The sequence below is a fragment of the Phragmites australis genome, chromosome 5 (genome assembly GCF_958298935.1).
Source record: "Phragmites australis chromosome 5, lpPhrAust1.1, whole genome shotgun sequence".
NCBI lineage: Eukaryota > Viridiplantae > Streptophyta > Magnoliopsida > Poales > Poaceae > Phragmites > Phragmites australis.
In genome coordinates this window covers 13,753,282-13,780,178 of record NC_084925.1, presented here as the reverse complement: position 1 = coordinate 13,780,178, position 26,897 = coordinate 13,753,282, and the positions used below count along the sequence as shown (strand labels likewise).

At 41.8% G+C, this 26,897-nt stretch overlaps 3 protein-coding genes across 3 annotated transcripts; 1 reads left to right on the top strand and 2 right to left on the bottom strand.

Annotated features, from left to right (window-relative positions):
• The first annotated feature begins 9,772 nt into the window (after positions 1 to 9,772).
• On the top strand, positions 9,773 to 15,952 carry LOC133918818 (protein PAT1 homolog). The gene is made up of 6 exons (XM_062362889.1): positions 9,773 to 10,022; positions 10,121 to 10,266; positions 11,130 to 11,290; positions 11,957 to 12,010; positions 12,273 to 12,342; positions 13,089 to 15,952. Exons 2-6 carry the CDS (start codon positions 10,257 to 10,259, stop codon positions 15,254 to 15,256), a joined length of 2,463 nt encoding a protein of 820 aa, XP_062218873.1. The 5' UTR covers positions 9,773 to 10,022; positions 10,121 to 10,256; the 3' UTR covers positions 15,257 to 15,952.
• Positions 15,953 to 22,188: 6,236 nt separating this feature from the next.
• On the bottom strand, positions 22,189 to 23,393 carry LOC133917830 (uncharacterized). The gene is made up of 3 exons (XM_062361668.1): positions 23,118 to 23,393; positions 22,685 to 22,735; positions 22,189 to 22,416 (listed from the first exon to the last, which is right to left on the bottom strand). The coding sequence occupies exons 1-3, from the start codon at positions 23,196 to 23,198 to the stop codon at positions 22,189 to 22,191; spliced, it is 360 nt and encodes a 119-aa protein (XP_062217652.1). The 5' UTR covers positions 23,199 to 23,393.
• A 1,414-nt stretch (positions 23,394 to 24,807) lies between these two features.
• Positions 24,808 to 26,004, bottom strand: LOC133918817 (uncharacterized). The gene has a single exon (XM_062362887.1). The coding sequence runs from the start codon at positions 25,920 to 25,922 to the stop codon at positions 25,140 to 25,142; it is 783 nt and encodes a 260-aa protein (XP_062218871.1). The 5' UTR covers positions 25,923 to 26,004; the 3' UTR covers positions 24,808 to 25,139.
• Positions 26,005 to 26,897: the final 893 nt, after the last annotated feature.

Genomic DNA, 26,897 nt, shown 5'->3' with positions numbered 1-26,897 from the left:
ACCGGAAGGTCCGGTGTTTGAGCAGAGTGCTCACCAGAGCAATTCTTCCAGAGAAGGTGTTGTGCTGAAGATTACATGGAGCAACTCAAACCAATAGGTGTGCCCATGTCTCGCCATGAGGGGAGGTTGGATGGGAAGGGGACCATAGGTAGAAAATCAATCATTGCTGACTTTGCCACATTATTTAAAGCCTATTTCACAGTCTTGCAACATATGACTGAAGTATCCCCGTATATCGACATGCATAAGGATGTGCTACGAAGAGAGAATCCAGGCCATACGGAGCCTTGAATCACAAAACAACACAACCACAGCTTCAATAACTGGTTGGCAGCGTGAGTCAGTAATAATAGTTCAACAAAGGATAATATTAGCCGGTTGGCAAGATGGCCAAGTCACACAGTCGTGACATTTGAAGCATACGACATAAATGGGTACACCTTTTATATCAGAGCATGGGATAGTAAGAGCACGATACAGAACAATGGTGTCCACATAGATGCTTTCTAGGATAAACATGGGGTCTGTGCGTACTATGGGTACATAAAGGAGATTTAGGAACGACTATGTATGTTTCAAGATCCCCCTCTTTTGGTGCCATTGGGTTGCACTCTCAAGTGTTAAGGTAGACAAGTACGGAATGACTACTGTCGACCTCGAATGTGCTGCATACAAAGACGAACCATTTGTACTCGTTAAGCAAGTTATCGAGGTCTTTTATGTGCAGGACCCGACAAATCCAAAGCTTCATGTAGTCCTTCAGGGAAAAAGAAGGATTGTCGGAGTTGAGAATGTCGTGGACGAAGAAGAGTACAATCAATTTGATGAGTACCCTCTTGGAGATGGCATCACCCTCAACGAAGAACAACTTCCGACCGAGCTGCTTGCTATCTGCGCGTCGATCATCAAGAAGGGCTGATTGTTAAAGCTATATGATGTTACTTGATTGTTATGTACTTATGTATTGCAATGTAATATATTAAAATGAATTAGTTATGAATTTATTTAATATCATTAATTTGGAGTTTGTATGAATTAGTTATGAATCTTGCTAGTTTTAGATCAATTTAATATTTAGGTTTAATGATACCCACACCATGTGATAGTACAAATTTAATCACAAATTTACATACAAATTTCTTCTCTTTTAGAGTTTGTATGGATTATTTATGAATTTTGCAAGTTTTAATGTTTTGCTGGAAAATCAATAGTACAGCCGGTTATTTACTAAAAACCATTTGTACTATTTGTACAGATGGCTTTTACTAAAAAGCCGTCGGTACTAATGATGTTAGTACAGACGGCTCAGAGTTATAAGCCGTCTGTAATATTTGTACAGACAGCTTTTACTAAAAAGTCATCTGTACTAATACTATTATCAGTATGTACCAATGTTATATAAATACTGTTTTGTCCAACCCGTGCCGCACCAAGTGCTAACCCTAGCCGCCTCATCTCCCTCACGACCTCAGCGACCTCCATTCATGGCGGCTCCTCCATCAGTGACCCCGGCGACTCCAACCTAGCGGCTCCACCCCGGCAACCTCCATTCACGGTGGTTCCTTCATCCCCGGCGCAGGCGACCTCCCTAGTAGCCCTCATCCATCCCTGGTGGCTCCTCCATGGCAGGCAACCTCCCCGGCGTCCCTCGTCCCTCTCCGGTGACCTCCCTCCCCGGTGGCTCCTCCATCATCAGCGGCCCTCGTCCCTCCCCGGTGGCTCCTCCATCCTCGGTGACCTCCCTTCCCGACCAGCCACCTGTATAGCCTCCTCCCCGACAGCTCTGTGATGAGATGCCGCGCATCGAATTGCTACCGTGCACCTCTTGCTTTTATTGTTGCTGCTGTGATGACGTGCGCCACCTTCCTTACCGTTGCTATGCGAAGCCCTCGCCGTCAGCCGATGATGACTGTTGAGGCCAACCATCGTTCGATGTGCACCCTTGTTGTCGATTATGAGCTGCCTGGTGCCCCTGCCTTGGTGTTGTTGCCATTGTCATGTCCATCGTGTCCTGCTGCGTGGCCCTACACTGGTTTGCCATTTACTGCATGTAGGTGCTAGTGATCTTGATGATGCTTGATGGTGAAGCTGGTCCATGTGTTGCTTTTTAGGGTCAATGATGGAGTTTGAGGTTGAGCCACTATTGATTTGGCCCATATATCAAGTCCTGACAGAGCAGTTTGACCTCTCTTTTGTTTTGAATAGTATGGTTTATTGTGCCTTAATGCTCGATGATGATGAAATGCACTGAAATTAGTCATGTTATCTGAGTACAATGGATGTGAACCTGTATAGTTCTCTGATTCTTGATTGATATAGGTAGTGACTGAGGTTTTGTTCTAGGACTCTTTGATTAGTCCTTGTCTACTGAGGTTTGGAACACTATTGCTGTCAGTTCATTGCCTATAAGTATTAGTCCATGCTACTTGGGAAAAAGAGAGGATGTGGTGGTGCTGTAATGTTTGATTCAGGTTAATCCTATTTTAATTGACATGTGAAGGGGCAGTAGATTTTTGATGGTTTAGTCAACACTTGTCCTGTTGGTCTGCTGCTCTGTTGGTTTCGTTTTTTGTAGAAATTGGTATTCTTCAGTGAATAAAAATCTGTGCAGCAGCCCTATCCAGGAAGACTTATTAAATTCAGAGAACTTTTGTCAGATTCTCATCTAGTCGTGATCTTAATTTCATGTCCAGTTTTTTATGTGCCCAAAGATCAGTTAGGGAGCATAACATCTTTAGTCCTGGGGCCAACTTTTTGTATTATCTAAGAGCAAATTTTGTTTCAATTTCCTGTTGCTCAGCAAATTTTGTTTCAATTCCTTTGTCCTTGCTACCGGTCTGATGCCGACATGGCTGCTAAGCTACTTTGCTTGTTTCTCTACTACGAATTGTCACCATGGCGGTGCCTATGTTTGGTTCTGTTTCTGTTTTTTCAAAAAAGGGAACATGTTTCCCTTCCTGTGACTGCAGATATGCTCTCTCTATGAGTATTTCCCTTCCTATGATCTGGACAACAGGTATTCATACATGGTGCTCGATGATGTGCTCTAAATATGAAATTGGGTGTGTTCACTGAGTACAATAGCATATACCTGTAGATTCTTATGTTGTTTGGTTAAATCTTGATGATTCTAGAGGCTAGTTAGTGTGTTTTGATTGAATTAGATTGTGACCCTCTTGCGCAGCACACTGTTATTGTTTTAATTAGCCTTTAGAACTTGAGAATCAAGTATAGTTTATTTTGCTAGTTGAGATCTTAGGAACATTGCCTAATTAATGATACTCTTACTAGGACAATTAGGGAGCACATTTATTCATTTTATATGAGCATTTGAAATATATATGATGTTGAATGCTGATGGTCCTGCATTATTGTTGTTTCCTTCAAAGATCATGTATATTTGGATTTGGGTATTATGCTCTTATTTTTATATATATGGAATAATATCAATGATCATGTATATTTCTGTCACTAGATGGATTGAGACAGAATCTCTGCTAAGATAATTCTTTTATTTCTTTGAATGGCAAAAATAAGATGACTTTACATCAAAGTTAGCTTTAACTAGTGCAAAATCTAATACAAATGTTAAATTTAATTGAAGTTTAAAACACACACTTTGATTCCTTTTCTTTTCTCTATTTTTGTGAATGATCTTCTATCATTTTCCTATTTTGAAGATGGCGACTGGAGATGAACTTGAGCTACTTCCGACCTCTTCCCCTCAACAACAAGAGGGGGTCACTGCTCAACAAGATGCGGAGGCCACTTCTCAGGGGCAAACAGAAGAAACTCAGTCGTTGAAGCGAAAGCGAGGTAGTCAAGGCAAAAACCAAATGCCATGAGTCACTACACCATAACTCATGTCAATGAGGCAGGCATGCCAACACAACCTCAGCAAGCCCAGGCGGCATTTCGTAGAGCATGCACCTCACTTGGACGGACAAGGGTCAGAATAACTTACCCAAACTGGAATTGCTTCATGTGGGAAACAATTAAAGCCCAATTTGACTTCCCTAAATGATGCTCCTTGGAGGACGTGGAAAGATAGGCAATAGCTAAGATGGGAAAGGCATGGAAGACCTTCAAGAGCGAGTTGTATAATACATATGTGAAGCAGGATCTCGTCTCCAATAATATTGCTTATGGGTACTTGGCAGATCAATGGGCAGAGTTTGTGGTGAGGTGCCAATCTGAGGGATTTTAGCAGCAGAGTCAGGCTAACAAGGCGCTCCAGTCACGCAACACGCACCCTCACAGGCTAGGCACCAGTGGGTACGCACGCAAGGAGTTGGACTGGGACAAGGAGGATGAGGAGGCAACTCGGGAGAACTGCTCCACACCATTTTCCCAGATACCAGAGAGGCGGGCCCAGAACTGGTTTCGAGGAAGGGCCATATGCTCGGTCGATGGTTTCGTCACCTTCAAGAAGCCAGGAACCGAGGAAGTGGCTCAAAGGATCCTGCAACTTTTGGAATAATCCACTTAGGGATCAGTCCAACCATCTTAGGAAAAAGACATACTAACCTTGGCTCTGGGGAACAGAGACCACCCAGGGCACACGTGTGGCATAGGTATTTCCGTTCCATGGAAGTTGGGATTCCCTGACGACGTCGATTTTCATATAGGAGCTGAAGGAGAAACAAAGCTGAGCACGAAGGAGCTAAGCGTGAATGGATGAGAATGGAGATTGTCACTGAGGTCGAAGCAAGGATGAAAGAATAGATGGATATGCTTGCAGAAAGGATGGAATAACGGGTCGAGGAGTGAGTACGGACTATGAGGCAGTAGGATACAACCACAACACTTGAACTTCCATTGGCTAAGCACCGTAGCAACTGTGCATCTACACTAGATAACGCTCCTGATAACATGTTCGATTAACATGACTTCCCTATCAGCGGATTTGAAGGTGAACCCCCCCCCCCCCATCAACAACATTCAGAAAGAGGTCCCTAGCGAGAGATGCCCCATCGAAGACATAAAGGCGGCCACCAAGTGCAAGCTCCTACTGCCCACCACTATTTGCTCCAATAACATCATTGAGATTGGCACGGGCTTGGTGTTCCTATGTGGCGGGGAACAGACGATTCACAGACTATAGCTACAGCTTGGTTACGCTAGGGTGTTAGTGAACTTGGTTTACACGAATTGCACATCCCTCCCACTTCCTATTGCCCCAGAGGACGATGTCAGGACACTTGGGGAGGCCGTCCACTCATTCATCCAGTGGCCGAAGAAGTTCATAACATTGGTTGGTCCTCCACCGCCTCCGCAACCTCTATCTCCAGTACGCGATGGTAGCGACTTCTCTTTTCGTCATGCTCTGCCAAAGGTCAAATCTCCTTCTGCACCACATGAGCAACAAAAATTGTCCAGCAAATCTAGCCAACAGTCCACCAAAACGGCACCTCCCAGAAAGCGTAGAGCCATCAAACAGAAGGACAAGAAGGAGGTATAAGAAGAACCTCTATCAAACGCCTACGTGGCAAGCCAGTCGTTACTGAGCAAGAAAGCGTTAGAACAATTGGGCAGGGCAAGTATGATTATGCACGATCTATACATGAAGAGGTTCCATGAGGAGAAACATTTTTCTCCTTGTTTCAGTGCCAAGTAACAGCGGCAACATTTCCTGCAACCAACTGGAACCTTTCTCATGACCTTCGAGGATTTATTCCTCCTCTACTGTCTTAACAAGGTGGATGTTAGTCTACTGAGATGCTAGACACTTTAAGTGTTATTAATCATGATTTATGCTTAATGAACTGTCTAACTCATTGATACACTTATTCATTTATATTACTCTTATGTGTAGACTTATGATTCAAGAAGCCATGAAAGAGAATTTGATAATCGGATTCCTTGACCCACAGGTCGTATGTGGGTCAACGATCACTTGATCTCTAGAGGAGGTCAAGAAATATGTCGAGGCCATGGTCGCTCTCTATGGATCGAAGGATCTTATTCTTCTACCGTACAACTACTGAGACCATTGGATGCTAGTTTGTATCTATACACAAAATCAACATTGCCTATACCTCGACTCGATGTACTATGACCTAGAGAGGTATTCAGATTTGGCAGACTTGTTGACAAGGGCGTTCGCAAAGTATGTTTCAATGGACGGGATTGTACGGAGAGATAAACCCTTAGTGACCCACCAACATCAGTTCCCGGTAATAGTTCCTTTGTCACACATCAATTTACCGTTATAATATGCGTTCCATAGAACTAAATGTACTGTGTACAAATTTCTACAGTGTCACAGGTAGCTGTAGGGCACCAACCTCTGTGGGTTCTATGTTGCCCAGTATATGCTGCACATCATTGGCTCTAGTCCACCAGTATATCCGTCGGTTAGTGTAATTATAGTATATTAAAATGCATGTTTCATCGTTGTGCCTAACTACTTAAATTTTCTTCTACAGATGTATATTTCCTACAGGTAATCTCGTGAAGGACAATCTAATGTATATTAAAAAACGACTCATCCATTTCATACTTGCGGAGATCATAAAGGTGACCAGCTAATTTTATGATCTGAAAACTTTAGGAGCCAATGTTTGTAATCTCAACAGAAACTGGTTATTTCAATATATTAAAAATGTTTGCATCTTACAGTCTATTGATGTATTATATCTTTATGGCTAATGATATAAAAAATAAAGCAAATGAACTCATTACTTCCTTTTAATCCAGTGTGCTAAAGCTAAGTTGTTGCTTTATATATTATCAGGCACGGGGTTGACTCAAGAATGAAGAATGCTTTGCAAATATTGTGAGCCTTTGTATTATTGACATTTTACTTCTGTTTATGTGTCACTTTGAGACTTTGTAATGTTGCGAGGCTTTGTAATATTGACTTTGTGATATTGAATGAAGATGTTCGATTTACAAAGTGTATGGAGTTTGAATGCAAATAATCTGCTGTTTGTATGACATACTGCTGTGTGTATTTTGTTGTTGATATGTCAGTTATATTCAGTAATATATGGATTATGTATTGTATATATGACAGTACAAACAGTTTTAGGAATACAATCGTCTGTACAAATGCTTTTTATAACGGCCTCTATTATATAGTACAGACATCTCGAAATTAGAATCATCTGTACCCTCCCATAGTACAGACGACTTCAATAATGAGCTGTCTGTACTGTTACTATATCATAGACGGCTCAAAACTTTGAGTTGTATGTGATATTACATAGTACAGACGGCTCATAACTCCGAGCTGTCTGTGATATTCTATAGTACAGACGGCTAGTGAATGGAACCGTCTGTATAAAAGTTTTGTATATATGGTTCAAAATCTATCTGTACAAATCTGATTTGTACATACTATTTTTCACGGATGTTTCGAAAAACTGTCCCGCACGAGGCTTCGGAACCATCTATAAAAATGATTTTTTTCAGTAATGTGTCTTTTCAAATTCATGTAAAATAACCTTAATGACACTTCATTTATGAAGTAATCTTAAGTGCCAGTGACTTATTTTTTGTCTACTGTCCTACTACATTACTTTTTCTATGCTAATCTAGTATGTAAATATGCTGGTATCTTTCATTCCCGAAGTAATAACTGTAGAATTGGCGTTCTACCTTGGAAGTAGAATATCGGGTCGTTAGATCACTATTGAAGAGTATAATTAAGAAACAAAGCTTAGTCACTGCTGCTCCTTTTGTAATCTTTCACAATAGCACAGGTAACTCCAAAGCCCCGTATCAACGAATTAGTGCTGACACCTGACAGAGAAAAAAGGTGTCAAAAAAGTCGAGATCCGCCAGTAACGAGGCCTTTCGTGTAGTAATGCCTTAATGCCGGGCGATCATCACTTTCGTAGGTCCCTTAAACTTTTGTTACTGGTCATGCTTTTAAGCATCATGGGCCAACTTCATTTCTTCTCTTCGTCACCCTGTATCTTTCTTGCTTGCTATTGTTGTCCCAGTGGCGCCAAGAATAAAGTGACATTACTTGTACCCCTGTATCATCACTTTCTTGCTTGCTATTGGTGTCCTCACTCTGTATCTTCCATTGGATAGATCATTGCTGTTTTATAATAGAATTTGACAGTAAGTAAATGTTGTGACATGGGAGTTTATTTGTTGAATCCGTTATACTTAGCTAATTTGTTGAATCCGCTACACTTGCGCTGGGATCGAGAGGCGACATTCATCGTGGTGATAGGACAGTAAAGGGGCAAACAAAACATGACCATATATAGATCCAGTGATCTTAATTCACAGACAACGGGAAAAATAGGTGATGTGATGCTTTCAACTTCTGTGCTGCAAAACCTTGAAAACACCAAGCAAATAATTATGAAAAACTCTGAAAAAATAGGTGGTGTAGAGTATGGTATAGTCAAGCATCTAAAAATTTTTGAACTCAAAACAACAACTTCTGTAAGAACATACAAAATAGATAAACTTTGGGGAATCAGAACAGATTGTATTATTATACGTTGGAACTTGCTTTGTTTAATTTCTGACATAAATCCTTGCTTGAGTTAAATTTTTTGAGTTGTTTGAGCATAGCATACCCTATGAGAAATAAAACTCCACATGCTCTTACGTAGGTACAACTTATCTTGGTCATCAATCTCTCGTGTCTGATACTCATTTATCTATTGATTCTCTCACATACCTTATGATTTTTTTTCACCTTTCTCTATGACACAAATCTCAATATAAATAAACAGTCTTAATAAGTTATATATCCATATGTCATAGTAGAATTTTTGTGTTCCATATGCTATGTCACTCAACATTTCCGGATTTCATCACAGCTATTTGTTTGTTGTTTCAGGTTTTGGAGCACGGGCACACCAAATATTTTCTAGTAGATAACCTGAGCGAGTGAAGTTAAGGAGTGAAGAATAATACGTAATGGTAAAAAAAAGAGAGTGAATTACACAAAACTATAAGTATTGTGTCATTTATAATACAAAACTATAAGTATTGTGGCTAGTAACACCTATAAGTATCGTACACTAATTTGATATAAAATCTGATTTTAATTAGATTTATCCAAAAAATAGTATTATGTTTCTCTAAAAATCTTAGAACTTTTTTACATGTTTCATAATCCATGTGCAATCCATTTTAATTAGATTCAACCAAATAGCCTGTTTAGAATTTAAATTTAAATTCTCTCAAAAGACTACTTTTATAACTCCTAATAATTGTTAAGGTCTCAAATAAAATCCCAAAAATATAGAAAATTTCACTAATATTCTTATTATATGATGAACTAATTTCTAAAATATTTACAGCCCTAGGTTATAAGGTGAAAAAGTGAGTTTCTTGTAATTCTTCATTTATACGCTCTATTTAATAATTCTTCACATATAACATAGGGCTATATATAATTTTAAAAATTATTCCATCATATAAGAAGAATATTAGTGAATATTTCTATATTATTGAAATTTTATTTGGGACCCTAACAATTATTAAGAGTTATAAAAATAGTCTTTTTGAGAATTTAAGTTTAAATTCTACATATGCTTTTAGTAAAAAGCCAATTAAAATAGGTTGCACATAGATTATATAGATTATGAAATACTTACAAAAAATTCTAGAATTTTTGAAAAATATAAAGCTATTTTTTGAAAGATCTAATTTTATGTAAAATTAATACGTCTGTAGTTTTATATTACAAATGGTACTATTCTAGTAATTTTGTGTAATTCACTTAAAAAATAAGTGCCGCGCTACTGTTGCAGCGAAAAAATAAATAATCCAGAGATAATGCCCCTATCCTAGGGCCGGTGCTTTGTCAGGGAAAAAACGAAAAGAAAAAAAAAAAACCTCTCCTCCCTTCCGCCTCCGGAGCTCCTCACGTCAGGGATACCATCGGGCCGCCGAACCCTCTCTTGGCCAGCGCCGCCGCCGTGCAAGCCCCCCGTCCTCCTTCCACCGCAGCGCGACACCTCGAATTCTTCTCCTCCTCCTCCTCCCCTTCCACTGGACTGGCGTGGAGCGGACGGGAGATCCATTCATCACCATTTCTTTTGTTGGTAAGGAAAGCTTTCCTGGATTGAGTTTCGTTCTGGTCTTCGCTTTGCTACAAGACATGTAATCAGATCCATGTCTTCCTTGCTCTCCATGGAGGTAGCTGCGGATTTTCCTGCGACCCGGTGCTAATCCAATCCATCAGCTGGTGGATTCCGTTCTTGGGAGATCTTGGTGGGATGTTCTGCTCGTAGCAGCTTATTTCCCAGAAATTTTTGGGGTTCAACGCCGCCCCTGCCATGGAATCAGGTGCTTAATCAATTCTTCCACCGAGTTTATTGAGATTCCCATGGGAGTGCATATTCGTTCCCAGGGAAAGGTTCCTGTGATAGCGATTGGGTGGTTCTGGTGAACCATGTTCGTTTCCCTTGAGTTGTCGGGTCTTTTTCAGACTATTTATAGTGGCAATAAACTATGATTTTTTAAATCAACCAGCTTAGATTCTACCGTGAGTTTTCTTTGCAAGGGATATTATGTTAATTGGTTGAATAATTTTGTCATGGTGGTGAATTGACCTAATAACACTTGTTGGAGTTAGTCCTTATGTCCACCGTTGTTTGCATCAGTTATTTAGTTGAGTGAATGAATCAATAAAGCTTGTGAATTTTCAATGATTCTGCTGTTCATACATTTTTAGTAGTGGCTCGAATCTGCAGCATCGATTTGATTATACTAGTTAATGAGCTGGTTATTCTACTGTAGGATTGATTGTGGTGTTGTGTAGTTCGGAACTACCCTAGTAACTTAATAGGTGGATGCTTTTTGAGCTAACTTGATGTGGTTGTTTTGTAAGGTTATGATTTCAGTGGGCTATAGTATAGTTATTTGGCATTGATTGAATCACAGGGGTGGACTGTACTTATTTATCCTTTAATAGTTGCAGACTTGCAGTTGTAATTGTTGCTTTTGATGATTGCTTAGTCGCTATGATTAACATTCTACTGTGAGTTTGTGGCATTCTATCGCAGACTCATTTTAAGCAGCTTGTAAACTCATTTGACGTTGTTTTAGCCTGTAACAGTATTCCTTGAGTCTGCTATATCTAGTGTTGTTTTTGCTTGTTATGTGATTAGCCGATAGTGATTGCTGTATTCTTTAATATCTCTGTACAGGCGATACCAAATTTGATGCATCACAGTATGCTTTCTTTGGCAACAATGTGGTGGAGGAGGTTGAGCTAGGTGGATTGGATGATGATGGTGGTGGTGATGCTGCATTTGTTGGGCCTGGCGATGAAGATTACCCTCCTTATGGAAGGGATAATATGTTAGAGGTAGCATAGATGATGGATCTCTTTTATGTTTGAACTTTGATGTGATGAGTGTCAGCCATTTCCTGTTTTTTGTTCCCAAAAAAAATTGCTGCAATGAATAAGCGCTATGTCGATGACTTTATAAGCCAATTAAGTGTTGAATAACTCTATAAAGCTTCCTTTTATATCAGAAGGTAGCAAACTCGCTTTTGAGTTCAGAACTTAAGGGTCGGTTCTCGTAGAAATTAATTTGACAATTCTGTTCTTGCCTTTCTTTGTTTTCATTTTGGTTCATGTCATCAAGTGCCTGGTAGAGGATACAACCAAAATTCTTTTTGGGCAACTCATGTAGCCATATTCATATTGTTATGTAAACTGAGAAAGTTGGCATTGTCTTTTTTTGTGACTCTGAAAATCTCGTAACACTGCTACAACTGAAAGTCTGGAAGATAATGCCGTCAGTTATATTTTGGGGACTTCAGGAAGGAAATATTTCAAATTATCATGCTGGCTGTTTCCTGTGTTCTGCTTATTCTTCATTAACCGTGGAAGCTGAATATGCATTCAGTAATGATTTAGACATGGTGCGCTGCTGTTTGCCTTACAATATTTCAAGCCACAGCATCAGTTCTTTGTGTCAGACAGGAATATATCAACTGCTCATGTTGATCAAACTTGCTTTTGCAGGAAGCTGTAGGTTCATTTACTGATGTTGATGATCTTGCTGGAACTTTCTCGAAGGTGTGCTTTCTTTGAAATGTTAAATCTTTGCAGCTATATCCTCTACATGCATTGGTAAATATGTAGTTCTTGGGATTCATTTCCAAGAATGTTGATGCACTTGAGTTCTTTCAAAAATATTATAGCACGCACATGAGCTGTACATATTGGTTTTACTTTTACCTCAATAACTGTGTACCTAATTTGCATGTTTGTATTGTTGCATTTGCTCTTTTCTGATCGTTAAAGCTGGTTACTGATTTCATGCATTCTTCACTTTCAGCTGACCAGAATTGTTAATGAACCAAATCAGCCAGGAATACTAAGTCACAGGGGATCTGTTTCTAGACAAAGTAAGTAGCTCTCTGTATCGCTCAATTGTCTTTACTGATATGATTCTTCAATCCTCATGCTCTGGTTTTGATTTTCCTTTCCATTTTTTCAGGATATGATTGGTTCATGTATTTAGCTATGCATTATGTTGAATTATTAAATAGCAAATTTGTGTTTCAACATTGATTGTGTTAGGTAGTTTGTTGAAAAATAAATTATAATTGGCAGGACAGTCCAATATCACATACTTAGTAGAACTGTAGAAGTCTGTGAATTCGTTGCAACGTCTACAACAGCCACTGTTACTGTAATATACTCCCTCCGTTTCAAAATATAATGCTTATAATTTTTTGCCATCTTGTTTAATATAAGGCGGGCATGTAGTTTCAATGCTATTTTATGACTTTTGCCTCATTTATCTTCCCTATCTCTTAAACATTTATGAGTAAACACCCACACAACTATATCCTCTCTTTTTCCCAAGACAATAACACCATCGACCCTTAGGCCATTTCTCGCAACCATTCTCTTTGGTTTCATACCTTAATCCCCGCACCCAACCAAAATTTGCCTTATAAAACAAAATGGAGGGAGTATTTCAAAATGGAACAGATATATAATGAATATATATGATATATATCAGCTTTCACTTTTAGCATGTTGATTTCAGTCTACCAGTGATAAGAATAATCCTTGTCCTCTTTTCTGTTTCTCAGCGTTGCTCTGTTTCTCTAATTAACGCTTATTTAAATGCTGCAATATATAGGTTCTAATGCAGACTGGGAGCAAGAGTCTGGATCTTCATATTGGACTACGCAGCCTGTATTGGACACTGAACAAGGGCTGGATAAGAAGAATTGGTGGTCTCAACCACCCCATTTGGCCAACTTCGTTGATTACAGACTACACAGGACATCATCATCCCCACAGCAAGATGCTCAGTACAATCCTACTGAACCTATTGTTGGAGCAAAGCCATCTCCTTTGCACAGAACATCGTCATACCCACAACAAGAACCTCAATACAGTAATACTGAACCAATTCCTGTGCCTAAATCATCATTCATTTTGTACCCTCCATCTGGTGCAGCATCTCATTCTTCCCCTGGTCAGCCACATCATATTAACATGGCATCTCCTCCCACTGCGTTCCAGATGCCTGTGTCCAAACAAAATGATCGACCTCTTCCCCAGTTCCCTCATGGTGGTACGCCTCCAGGACCACTATTTGGTAGGGACCTGGCTCATATGGGTTTGATGGGTGTGGCAGTTAAAAATGTGCAACAAAATCATGTTTTAAATACTGGACCAATGCTTGGGAACGGTGCCAGGTATATGCCAGGTTTGATGCAGCATCAGTTGCAGTGTCCAAATGGATTGATGCCACCTCAAATGCTGCTGCCTCGTCAAAAACATGGAATGCTGCCAAGTCAACAGTCTCCACCACATTTCTCACAACTACATGCACAGATGATTGGTCCCCAGCACTCCCCACCACAAAGCATGCAAATGTTTGGTCCTCAGCATCCTCCATCACAAGCGATGAGTAGATTTGATGTGAATTTCGCTATGCCTGACTTGAGTGATCCAAGAGCAAGATCAATGCTGCACCATGGAATGCAGGGGCAACGATATCCTCACCAAGGTTATGAGCTTAGTAATATGAGGATGGATAATGGGTGGCCACGGTTCAGATCCATGTACATGTCCACTGAAGAAATTGAGAACATTGCAAGGATGCAGCGAGCTGCCACTCATATCAATGATCCGTATATCGACGATTACTACCATCAAGCTTGCTTGGCTAGAAAATCAGCAGGTGCACAACTAAAGCACCACTTCTGTCCAACCTTGATTAGAGATCCATCTTCCCGTGCACACAGTAAGGATGAGCCACATGCGTACCTCCAGGTTGATGCTCTTGGGAGGCTCCCATTTTCTTCGATTCGTAGGCCTCGCCCACTTCTCGATGTTGAACAAGCCTCTGCACCAAGTGATAACATTGAAAAGTCTGCGTCAAAGACTCTTGATCAAGAACCTATGCTTGCTGCTAGGATCACAATTGAAGATGGACTTTGCCTACTACTTGATGTAGATGATATTGATCGCTTGCTGCAATTTAGCCAGCAGCAAGATGGTGGTTTGCAGTTGAGAAACAGAAGGCAGGCCCTCCTTGAGCAGCTGGCAGAATCACTGCAATTAGTTGATCCACTTGCACCTAATAAGAATGCATCTCTGTCTTCAAATGATGATCTGGTGTTTCTTCGCATAGTTACTCTACCGAAGGGCCGGAAACTACTTTCCCGTTACCTTGAACTTGTGACTTCAGGCAGCGGGCTTGCAAGGATAGCTTGCATGGCAGTCTTCCGGCATCTAAGATTTATATTTGGTAATATGCCCTCTGATATAAGCACAGCTGAGACAGTAACTAAACTTGCAAGTGCTATATCCACCTGTGTTCTTCGGATGGAGTTGAGTGATCTCAGTGCTTGCCTTGCAGCTGTTGTGTGTTCGTCGTCACAACCACCTCTTCGACCCCTTGGATCCTCTGCAGGCGATTGGGCTTCTGTCATCATAAAGTCTGTACTGGACAGAGCAACAGTGTTGCTCACTGATCAGTATGTGGCTTCTACCTACGACATGCAGAACCGAGCTCTATGGCAGGCATCATTTGATGCCTTCTTCGGGCTGCTTACACAGTACTGCATGAGTAAATTTGATAGTGTGGTACATACAGCACAACTACAACCTGCCACTGCAGCAGTTATAAGCAGGGAAATACCAGTAGAGCTTCTGCGTGCCAGTCTCCCCCATACTAATGAGGATCAGCGCAAGCAGTTGCTCAGTTTTGCTCAGCGCACTGTGCCTGTCAGCAGTCACAGTTCTCATGGGTCTGGTGGTGGACCCATGACATCAGAGGCTGTCCCAAGCTGAGATAGTCAGAAGAAATAAGAGGGAGCATCAAGTTACTGTTTTGGTACTCTATACTTGATAGAATGGCTCTCAAAGAGGTTTGTTATGCTTTTCCCGAAAGAAGAGAAGGTTAAACATGTGAATAGTAATATGAATCTCAAGAAACAAGATTAAGAGGGCTGGAGCATCGATACATCAATCAACTGCTGGTAATACAAGACTTCAGATTTAGTATCACTCTTAAAACATGTCTGTCTTGATTATGTTTGTAGGGTTGCCAGATGCGTTGCATGTTCAGCTGTGTTTGGTTACTGCGAAATTTTTTCTCTGGGCCTGTTGCTCTTAAGAGGAAAACCCCATGCTGTCTGTACTTGTTACTTGAAGACACTGTTTAATTGCTCTTCAAGGTGGTATTTCAACGAGCAGTTGCCTTTTTTTCTGTAGTTCTGTTGGCCTTAAAGATGTGGAAGTTGTCATGGCCACAACACGCCCCTCAGAATTTACTGGAGTCATTTTGGTTCTTCAGGGACAGTGCTGTTTCTATGAAGTTTGTAAAATGGTAGTAGTATGTTTTGGTTCTGCCCTAGCTTCTCGAGAACAGCATTAGAATTGATGTTGTATTGTTCTACGCTTGATGTGCAGAAAGTGGATAACCTTGCAAGTATCTTTGTAGTGATTTTTGTCGTACTTGTGGATAAATGCTACCTTCATTTGACGTGTTGCTGTGTGTTAGTATGATACCCGGAGTATATTTTTCAATTTCTCTGTTTCCACATTTTGTTCCTCCCTAGGTCATTCATCTTTCAGTGGAATGTATGTCTCAGAATTTTAGTTGAGTAGAGGTCTGTGAATGCGTTTATATGTCGATTGCAAACGAAAATGGTGATGGTACATCAGAATCTGACGGTTCAGGTGTTGATGTGCATGGAATCATGGATTGCGTATATAATTCTTGTACTACCAAGGACTGCTAATGTTCTTTTGTTGTACTGTTCCTGGTATAATCTACCAAATTATGGGTGCCTGTGTTGTTCATAAATAAAGTGGGCGTGTATGGTTAGGGACGATTTGGATCCGAAATCATATAATTTGTTTAAATTTTAACTAAATCCAAAAAATTCTTGGAGCAATCCTCTTTAACTAATCACCCACCAAAAAGGCTTACAGCTTGCGGAGAAGCTTCAGTGCATGCTCAGCACAGTACAGGGATGGCCCAAATGACAACGCTAAAATGCAATTGTGATGTCCATTGTTTTCTTTGTTCGGTGATACAACTGGACTGGTTTAGAGCTGCTCTATCACCCAAACATGTTCCCAGTGAAAGCTCTGAATATTTTACAACAAGCAAGTGGTCTAGATTCAGTTGCCTCTGAATGAAAGCCGCTGGGGAGCTTACAAGCACACATTTCACATTGAACATTGTTGATGGTGATAATAACCAGTAGAAGGACAAATTGACATTGAACATTGTTGTTTCGGGTGTATAATGACAACAACGTGAGCGTATGCGGCACTAAATAAATGTATTTGAACTGAAACATATAGCAGAATCGTCTTGTTTTGTGTTCAAAATAACTTACAAACTATTAAGGATGCCACAGATTATGATGCTTGGTTCCAGGCTCAGCAAACAAATCTAAGAGATGGTGTATGAGAGCCCCAACCCAGGACTGAACATGGCAAATCTTTTTAACGCACAGAGCTCACTGATCTTAATTCAGGTCTAAACTAACAATTCACATACACAAGGTTGAAAATTGCTTGGAACAACTGACGAAAAGTATCTAGTAAGTACTTTGTTTAACTGGCTGCTCAAAAGGTTCAAGAACGGGGAAAATGCTCTCATAACACTGGACTCTTGAGTTAGTTTTCAATTTAGCAAGAGATAAATTAGGTCAGTTAAATTTAAAGTCAGATTTGGATTGTATCCTCCTTCCTATATAAGGAGAGGTAATACTCATAATAAAACAAACAATTAGAAGTCATATCTCCCACTATCTCTCTCTCTCTCCTCTACGGCCAAACTCCTCCCTTGGTCTTCTTCTCCATCAATGCCACGGCAAGGAGGCAGCGCATGGATTGGTCTCGCCCTGCCGTCAACCATGACTACTATCTTTGGAACCCTCCACTAGCCACAAGCCACAACATCTTGGTATCAGGATCATACCGTCCTTTGACCTCCATCATGCCTAGTTCAAGCGACAAGGTCCCTCCAGCCGACCAAGCTACCCTAGATATCATCTTGCAGAAGCTGAACCCCTGCTATACCTTAACCGATGTGAGCAACTATTCAGGGGGTATGCACAACTAAGAAGAACAAGGTCTAGTGGGCATCGTTCCACCTAATTGACCGAGTGCAGAAGTGGTAGATGTGCCTCGAATGTGAAGAAGATGTGCTATCATGGACCCACTTCACCGAGCTACTCAACGTCTGGTTCAGGACACCCCTGCATGCCAACCCTTTGGGTGAGTTGGAGGCCTACCGCCACACAGGGGTTGTCGCAGATTACTGTGACCACTTCCTCGAGCTTTAGGCTCACGTTGGACCACTAACGGCATCACAACATGTTTAACTTTTCACTGTTGGTTTGCAGTAGCCCATGAGCATCGACGTCCAGTTGCAGAACCCATAGTCCCTGGAGATAGCCATTATCCTGGAACATTCCTTTGAGTGCCGGGAACAGGCAGTCCAAGCAAGTGGACGCGCACTTCATCCTGGGTTTCGCTCCTCGTTCTGGAAGACTAGCACCAACATTGTCACGGCTTCCAGGACCGCAGCACCAACCGATGCACCACATATGTCCATGGACACTTTGGCAAGCCGCACGATGAAATGGTTGTCCCAGGATGAGATGAAAGACTGTCGCCACCGTGGCCTTTGCTTCAACTGCGATGAGCAGTACGTGTGCGGCCACAACAGTCTTATCATCGGCTCTTCCTCCTTGAGTTAGGAACAACAACGAAAATTAAGATGACACGCCGCACATCTCCTTGCACGTGATCGCCAGCATCCAGAAGCCTAACACTATGCAGGTGCAATGCAAAATTGTCAGTGCAGTGTTGAATGCTCTATTAGACTCGAGCTCCACCCATAATTTAGTGTCTGAGTCCACAGCCGCACACAACAGGCTCCTGTTCTAGGCGCTAGGCAACCTCCACGTCATGGTGGCCAACGGCGAACGGGTGCCATGTTCTAGCGTATTTAGATGTGCGACATTCTCCATCACCACTGAAGAATTTCTGGCATACCTATTCATCCTCTGTTTGGGCGGCTACAATGTTGTACTTGGGACTCAGTGGCTGGACACACAGGGGCCGGTCCTATGGGACTTCAGTAGCCTCACCATGTCTTTCAGGTATTAAGGATGCCAAGCTACATGAAAAGGTGAAGTCGGCTCGACCAGTGTGGGCCTGACCATGTGCACCATGTGTAATCTCTTGGAGGACTTGCTGGCTGAGTTTGGGGACGTCTTCACCAAGCCACGTGGCTGCCACCACCGTGTTCCTGGGACCACCACATCCACATGGTGCTAGGGACCGACCCGATCGCAGTTCGCCCATATCGGCACCCAGTGTCCCACCAATGTCATGCCTTGGAGGAGTAGGGCCTCATCAGGCGCAACACATCGGCCTTCTCGGCACTGGTTGCTCATCAAGAAGGTAGACAAGTCATGGCACATGTGCATTGATTATTTCACCCTCAATGATCACACGGTAAAGGATAATTTCCCATCCCAGTTGTCGATGAACTGCTAGACAAGCTCTGCGGCACCATTGTGCATTGGTCCCTCAACGATCGCATAGTAAAGGACAATTTCCCATCCTAGTTGCCAATGAACTACTAGACAAGCTTTGCGGCGCCATGTTCTTCATCAAGCTCGATCTTCGTTCAAGCTACCACCAGGTGCACATTCATCCCGCAGACGTGGCTAAGACGACATTCTAAACGCATGAGAGACTGTACGAGTTCTTGGTCATGTCGTTCGGCCTCACAAACACACTGGCCACATTCTAGGCATTGATGAATGAAGTCATGCACCCCTACCTTCTCTGCTTTGTCCTCGTCTTCTTCGACCACATGCTCATCTACAGCCCGTTGTAGTTAGCTCATCTCCAATATCTCCAAGCCATGTTGTCCCTCCTGTGTGTCAAGACTGGTTTCAAGGGACAAATCAATCTCTTCTATGCGCTGAGCCCAGGAATCGATCCCAATATATAGTGACTTCATTGATGATAATCATTAAAATATCGATACCTTAATCAAATAAAGCATGTTACAAAAGAGACATTCGAGGACCAAGATCCAAATCAAACTCTATAATGAAGCAACGAATACTCTAATCATTTACGACTTCTCCATAGGCATGATCGACATAGAATGCATTTTAGAACGATCCATAATCAGTGAACTCCTTAATACCTTCTCCAACTGAGTGTTTGATGGTAGCAAGAGTGAGTATTTATCATACTCAATAAGTTATGAAGGAAATATATGCATATAAAAGCTTGACAACGATATGGCAATTTGGCTCTTTTGCGTAAATAGCATTTAAATAAAACATTTGTAAAGCAAAAGTAATAAAGAAAATAACTGTAACTGAATACCTCAAGATTCCAACCATCTTGACTTAACCAACCTTCCAACACCTCAACCAAGATTCTCACAACAAGGTTGAACAACTATCAGAACCCCCTCAACCACGGTCCCACCATCGTGATTGACCAACACATCAACTATGGTTCTAAGCACCACAATTGACTAAATTGACCAACCATCATATTATTTGTATGTGCATTGAGTTAATTTTTTAAGATTCAATTAAGCTGGTTTTACCTACATCGGAACATCCAATGAACAACACCAAAATATCTAATGAACAGTAGAATCGGAACATCCGATGAATAGTATAGGACATTTCGATTAGAGTTTCTTGCATATCTTGCAAGAATTAAATAATCTTTATCACCTTAGGATTGTAATATTCACATTCGTTTAGTTTAGGGTGATTGTGCACCAATTGAGCCTAGCATATTTAGGTTTTTTACTTGTGAAAAATCCATTAGTTTATTTTCGCTGCGAGTTTAGGCTAATTATTGAACAAGGGATGAACTTTTCAAAAATGCATATTCACCCCCTCTAGACGACAACATTGTCTTTTCAATGGGTATCAAAGCCAAGTCACTCTTTTAAGGCTTTACCGTTTAGAGAGTAAAGATATCAACTAATTGCGTAGTGCATATAGAACCACTCATATTAGATGGCTCAAATTATTTTAAGTGAAGTACTCGCATTCTTACTATTTTTAAGACTTTAGAGTCTCAAATAGAGTGAATTATAGATATGAGCATTTCTCCTCCTAAAGATAAATTCATATCATTAGATGAGGAAGAGAAATGCATACATCTCAATGCTTAAGCTGCTAATACTTTATTCAATACTTTGAACGAAAATATATTTTACACCATCATGACGCTAGAGGACGCTCATCTTATTTGGACAACACTAAAAGAAAGATATAACAAGTCGCATGGGATGAAAAGGTTTTTCTTCCGAAGATGTCATTTAAAGAATACTCTACTTCCTCGTCCAATCATAAATAGCATCAAATAACTTCCTTTTTTGTCCAAAAAGATTTCACTTTGTTGTCCTCCTCACTAACATACAAATCTGAGTAAGGTAATGATATTGTGAGTGGGATTAGTGTCTAATCATTCTTTTAGACTTTAATAACACTAGAAATGAAATTTCTATATCTACTGGTGTTATTATCACTTGCATATCTTGTATTAAAATGCTCATTTATCATGATATAGTTCTTGGTCCTCGTAGTGATGTATCTATTTCTACTAGTACTTGAGGCTAATATTTTGAAGGAAATAGAAGTTTATAGGTGACAGCTTAGGTGGAGATGCCACAAAGAAAATCAAGAAGAAGGCTCCACTTAGGAGAAGAAGGACAAACAAGTTATGCTATACATGTTGCTAATATAGACATTATAGCATTAATTATCCTCAACTTGGAAGTGAAGTATCCATTTTCTCAAGATGCTCATCACCTCACTTCGATGCACTAATATACCTTATGGCAAAAGGTAAAAAGAAAATGGTAAATGAGGTTGATAGTGATAATACTAGTAATGATGCTAGTAATAGTGATGAGCTTGAGTTTGATCTTTTGAGAAAAAGGATATGCCTCAAATGATCAAACTCATGAGCATAATAGAAGGCCAACAGAAAAACCTAAAGAGGAAAAAGGAATAACTTACAGAGAAAATTGAAAAATTTAAGACCTTAAATAAAAAGTATGAAAAACTTAGAGAATATAGGAATCTTCAAGTTAAACATGCTAATCTAATTGACAAAATATATGGTATGCCTATAGTGGATTTAGAAATGATATGTCCTAATTACAATATTTTATATAAGGATAAATCCACTATTTCTCCTACTGATAATGCTTGTGTTTTTAACTCTATTGCTTATGTAGTATCTTTAGAGAGAAAAAATATTAAGTTAAATGCTCAACTTAAAAATCTAACTAGCAAGTATGTAAAACTATAAGAAAATCATGATAAACTTTTAACGAGCTTTTGTGCTCTCATAAAAATCTTGTAACTTCTCGTACCAAGCTAGAAGTAGTTCATAAGGTCATTATCACAATGATAAAATCATATAAACCTCGTATGAATAATAGCACTCATTCTTTGCATAATATAGATTTAACATGTGCTTGTCCTACCAATTTATCTTATGTAAATTCTATATCCAAGGATGTACCATCCTTTATTCCTTATTGCTCTAATAAAATGATATCCTCTAGTTCTATTGGTAAAACTAACCTTGTAGAGGACATTAAAGAGCAGTCAATTCTTTAACGAAAGATTTAATTATGTGTGTAAAAAATGAAAACACAGGAATATGAAAGTTTTAACATACCAAGGTAGAAGAGAGGGCTAGAATTTGAAACAACTTATAACTTCTTTTACGTGCCTCGATGGCGTCGACTTCCCGCTTGAGTTGTCGGCGTCGCTTGCCGTAGGTCTGCTCCAGATGCCCCCTTGATGTCCAACGGCACCTCCGAGAGCACCTCCGACAATCTCGCCCGCTCCACCGCCAGCTTCGCGTCTGCTGTAGCCTCGCACAGCCATAGATCCGCTGATGCGTGCGTGTATGGCTCTAGCCTGTACAGCACCACACAAATGACTGAAAATTTCCAGGTATTAGGATGTTACCTAGCAATGGAAAACACATGCTATTTCAAAAAAAAAAAAAGAGAGAACATGTTTGAAAGCACAGGAATATGAAAGCTTTAACATACCAGGATAGAAGAGAGGGCAAGGATTTAAAACAACTTATAACTTCTTTTGCATCATCACCAGCGCAGCTAGCGTGAAATGTTAAATTCTTTTAGCTGAAATGAATTAAGTTCTAAATAGAATCGGTAATTACCTCAACAGGGTAAGAAATTGAGATTATTCTGCTGAGCACCATTCCATTGATCTGTATAGCACATGTACAATCATATAAGATATGAATAATCTGGAGAACAAAATTAGGAAACATTAATTCGGAAGAAACTGCAAAATCATGTTCGAGGCAAAAAGGCCACACATATCTAAAACAGCTAGTATGGCGTCAAATCCTACTATGATCCTACAGGAGCATTTCAAATAAAGAATGAGCAAAAATATGCCATGAATTTGTACAATCTAAGCTCTATTTTTTTGCGTGGCTGCATCTAAATTTTGATAAGCTGACTAACTCTCATATATTATAAAAAGGCCTCATAGTCCAAATCACATAGCACGCAAGGCCCTCCTTTGGCCTGATGGAAGCAAATAATCAGGAGAAGATGAAACAAACAAAGATGAAAAACACACACCTCATCTCTGCTCTTCCTTTGCAAGGAAATGGATTCTCTGGTCATCGTAGCAGTAGTTGCTACAGATGGTCCATCTTTCATTCTCTCGTTCGAAACTGGCAAAGAAACTAATTTGATTGAGGGCAATTAACGAAATCAGATGATGGTCAGAAGAAAAATGGAAACATAAGGAGAAGGGAATGAACATGATAAGGATTGCAAACTGGTCCTCCATCTGAGATAGGTCATCTCGGATTCGGTGGGGAGCTACGGCGGGGAGGCACACGCTGTAAGGGCTGCCTGCCTGGATCCGCTGAGCCGTACAAGCGCAGAGATCACTCACGCTCGCCTACAGCCGCCACTGTGCGCCAGACGCCGGCGCTGCCACCTGCCACCTCCCAATCTCCCATGGCGATACCCGCCTGGTGCCGCGCCGCTCGCGCAGCTGCTCAGGTGCCAAGCAGCTCCTCAACCCTAGTGCCGACGCCAAAGGTGGACCGCTAGTGCCGGCTCAGGCGCGAAGTAGCTCCTCCATCTCCTTCTTTCCTAAGAAAATCCTGTGCTCCACCTCCTCTGTGAGAGGAAGGAGGGACGAGGGGGAAGGGAGGGGCGGCTCGCAATAGGGATAGAGGCGGCCTAACGCGCGCGCGGGGGGGGGGACGGGCGAGGTGGTGCGCCACAGGGAAGGATCGTCGAGTGGGGGGCGCGGGTCTGTGCCGGGAGGGTGGGGGGTGCTGGAGGTGGAGGGAGAGTCAGTAGGTGGTGAGAGGCAGCTATGGGAGTGCAGAGCGGAACGGAACATAGAAAATCGTTTCGGTGGGGGATGGGTCGACCGTGGATGATTTTGCTCCTGATTGGACCCGAAGGCTTCCGGAGGCAGGGAGACATGGGCAGCCCGGATGCCGTCAAGCCACGATCGGAGGAGTAGGGCTAGGGGACTGTTGTAAGAATAGTAACTATGGGCGTTTTGTAGGGAGAAACAATAGGTTCTATACGATGATTGTTGACATGCAGATGCTGTGACCCAATATATAGCTGGTAGTAGAATAAAAAGACGTGATTTAAGTTTCTTACCTAGATTGATCAAATCAAAATACATCGTAAACCCACAAATAGAAAGAAATTATACAGTTAACTAGAGATAAAATTTATAGAATCATCACTCAACCAGATCACATCCATTGTTAGGTGCTGGGAAGGTCAGAGGCCAAACCATAATGAAGGGATTGATATCAATCTCTAATTTAGACTCCTACGACTCATAGACCTTCTTTACTGCCCTGTTCCTAATACGCATTTAGAAGACTTCATGTTTTATCCGCAAGAAAATAAAATTCGCATTGACCCCGGCCAAAGACCACAACCACTTGAACAATATCATGTTATTGGAATCAGTTTCTTTTATGTTCACGTCAGAAGGACACGGTCAATAATATGTGAGCTTCTCACACCTGAGTCCACATTAGCGACACCTGTCCTTTAATATTACGTCAGATGAGGCTCCCACCACGCTGTGAATGCATAGAATTAAACATGGCCAAATGAGCCGTTCGTGCCGGCCCGGCACGGGCCCGACTCGGCACGGCCCGGCTACAGCACGGCCCAAACGGCCCATCTACAGTAACGGGCCGTGCCGTACCGGCCCGCGTGCCTTCCTCTCGACCCACGGCACGGCCCGTCGGTGATCGTGCCGTGCCGGGCTGGCCCGGGCACGATTTCGGCCTTATCGGCCCGACGGGCCGAAATAGATAAAAAAATGAAAAAAATATATGAAAAATATATAGAAAATAGATAAAAATATAAAAAATAGATAAAAAATATTTAAAAATAACTAAAAAATTAAAAATATATATAAAAAATAGAAAATACGTGCCGTGCCGGCCCGTCGTGCCGCACGCTCGGCCCAGGCACGGCCCGTGACCTCGTGTCGTGCCGGCCCGACCCGTCGGTGATCGGGTTGTGCCGTGCCTACAATACCGTGCCTCGGATCGGCTCAGTAGACACAGCCCATTTATACATCTTTACATAGAATCTGCAAGGTGACTACCAGACAAAAAAATTTAAACCCCTTTCACATGAATGAGATAAAAATCCAGAGCCCTCAGCGCATGACAGCTCAAAGTTCACATCAGACTCATACTCCACTCCTTCTGGAAGGTTGATATAGAACAAGCTCCTGGATGGTAAATCTAACCCAATAATGTGCCCTACCATTCGGATCATGTAGAGCTTACCATAGGCGAGCAAATCAAACGCGCAGTACCTCCACTGCTTCGGTAGCTCCTTAAGATCTGAGGTGAGCTCTTTGCCCCAGGCTCCAGCTTGTAAGTCGGATAAGTGAACACAGACTCTCTGATCATTGAGCACCAAGGTCCCTGCAGTGCGGTCGCCAGCGTCCTCAGGGAGCAGTGGGCGGTAGACTGTGGGAGGGCATAACATGTAGATCCGTGGGAGGGCGACGGTGCCTCGTGCAGGATGCAGTGGGCTGTACGCGGGGTATCTGCCCCTGACGAGGACGATGAGGCCGCCGTTGCGGCAGTTCGACAAAGCTATGGCGTCGTCGGGCAGGTCGAAGCTGCCAAGGCGGATGACGGCGGTGAGCTCGGGGGGCTGTGACATCGGCACGAAGCGCACGCGCGGGTGGCCGGTGGTGACGACGTAGGAGCCGAGGAGGAAGGGCGGGTGGAGGTCGCGGAAGCGGCGGAGGAAGGCGGGATCGGCGGCGGCGCGTAGCCAGCGCTTGCAGACGGCGGCGGCGCGGACGAGGCAGGTGAGGAAGTCGAGGTGGAGGAGGATCTCGCGGAGGAGGTCGTCATCGCAGAGCATCGACGCGACCGTTGCCGCGGATGCCGCGACCCGCCGCGGAGGGTGGGATTTTGGAGGAGCAGTACAAGGAAGAAAAGCGAGGGTTTAGGTTCAGGTGGAATTCGGGATCGGGAGTGCGAGCGGCGCAGGGTGGAAATGGGGATTGGGACGATCGATTTCACTGTTGTAACCTGCTCAAACCTTTGACCATTATTAATCTTTTGAGTGAATTTAAGATTGAAAAATCTATCGCATAATTACATTTTTCACAAAACTATATTTTATTGGTGTTGTCGCTGCCACAGCTATGGTCATGATCGTCAAGGGTAGGACACGAGCAAGACACAAATGTTATCATCATTGTTGGTGCTATGGTCTGACTTTGAACTCATGGCGAGCATCTCAAAGGCGAGAATGACATTCATGTTAGGGGCAGTAGCTACCATGATGTGGTTGATGTCAGTGATGACCCTTAGAAGTGATGTGGTTGCTGCACTGGCTAGTGTACCGACAACACGGCCATCTATCTTGCAGTCTCCAACTAACACTTGTCGAGCATGACCACATGTTGCGCTAATTCTTCATCAAGTTGCTTCTTATATGTCAACCACCAGCTTGGTTGAAGATCCGATAGCATGAGAGCTGGCACCCTTGTCGGAGTCGGAACCCAACTGCTCTGATACTAAATATTAATGTAAACACTATCAGAAGGATAATCAGACGACGTCAGTTGTTAGGAAAGACATAGAACAATAGATTAAGAAGACTTAAAATTATATGAAAGATATAGGAGAAGGGACTGAGAACTAGATTGATTTCTCTTGTTTAATTTTTTTCTTAACCACGGCTAGCATCGTGTATGTATAGCCGGCTAAGAGATAACTTAGATAGCATACAAAGTTATAATTCAAATCTAACTCTAACTTATCTTTAACTCTTATATAATTTAAACTAGCAGATCTCTAATTTTATCTCTAACTAAATCAAATTCAAACT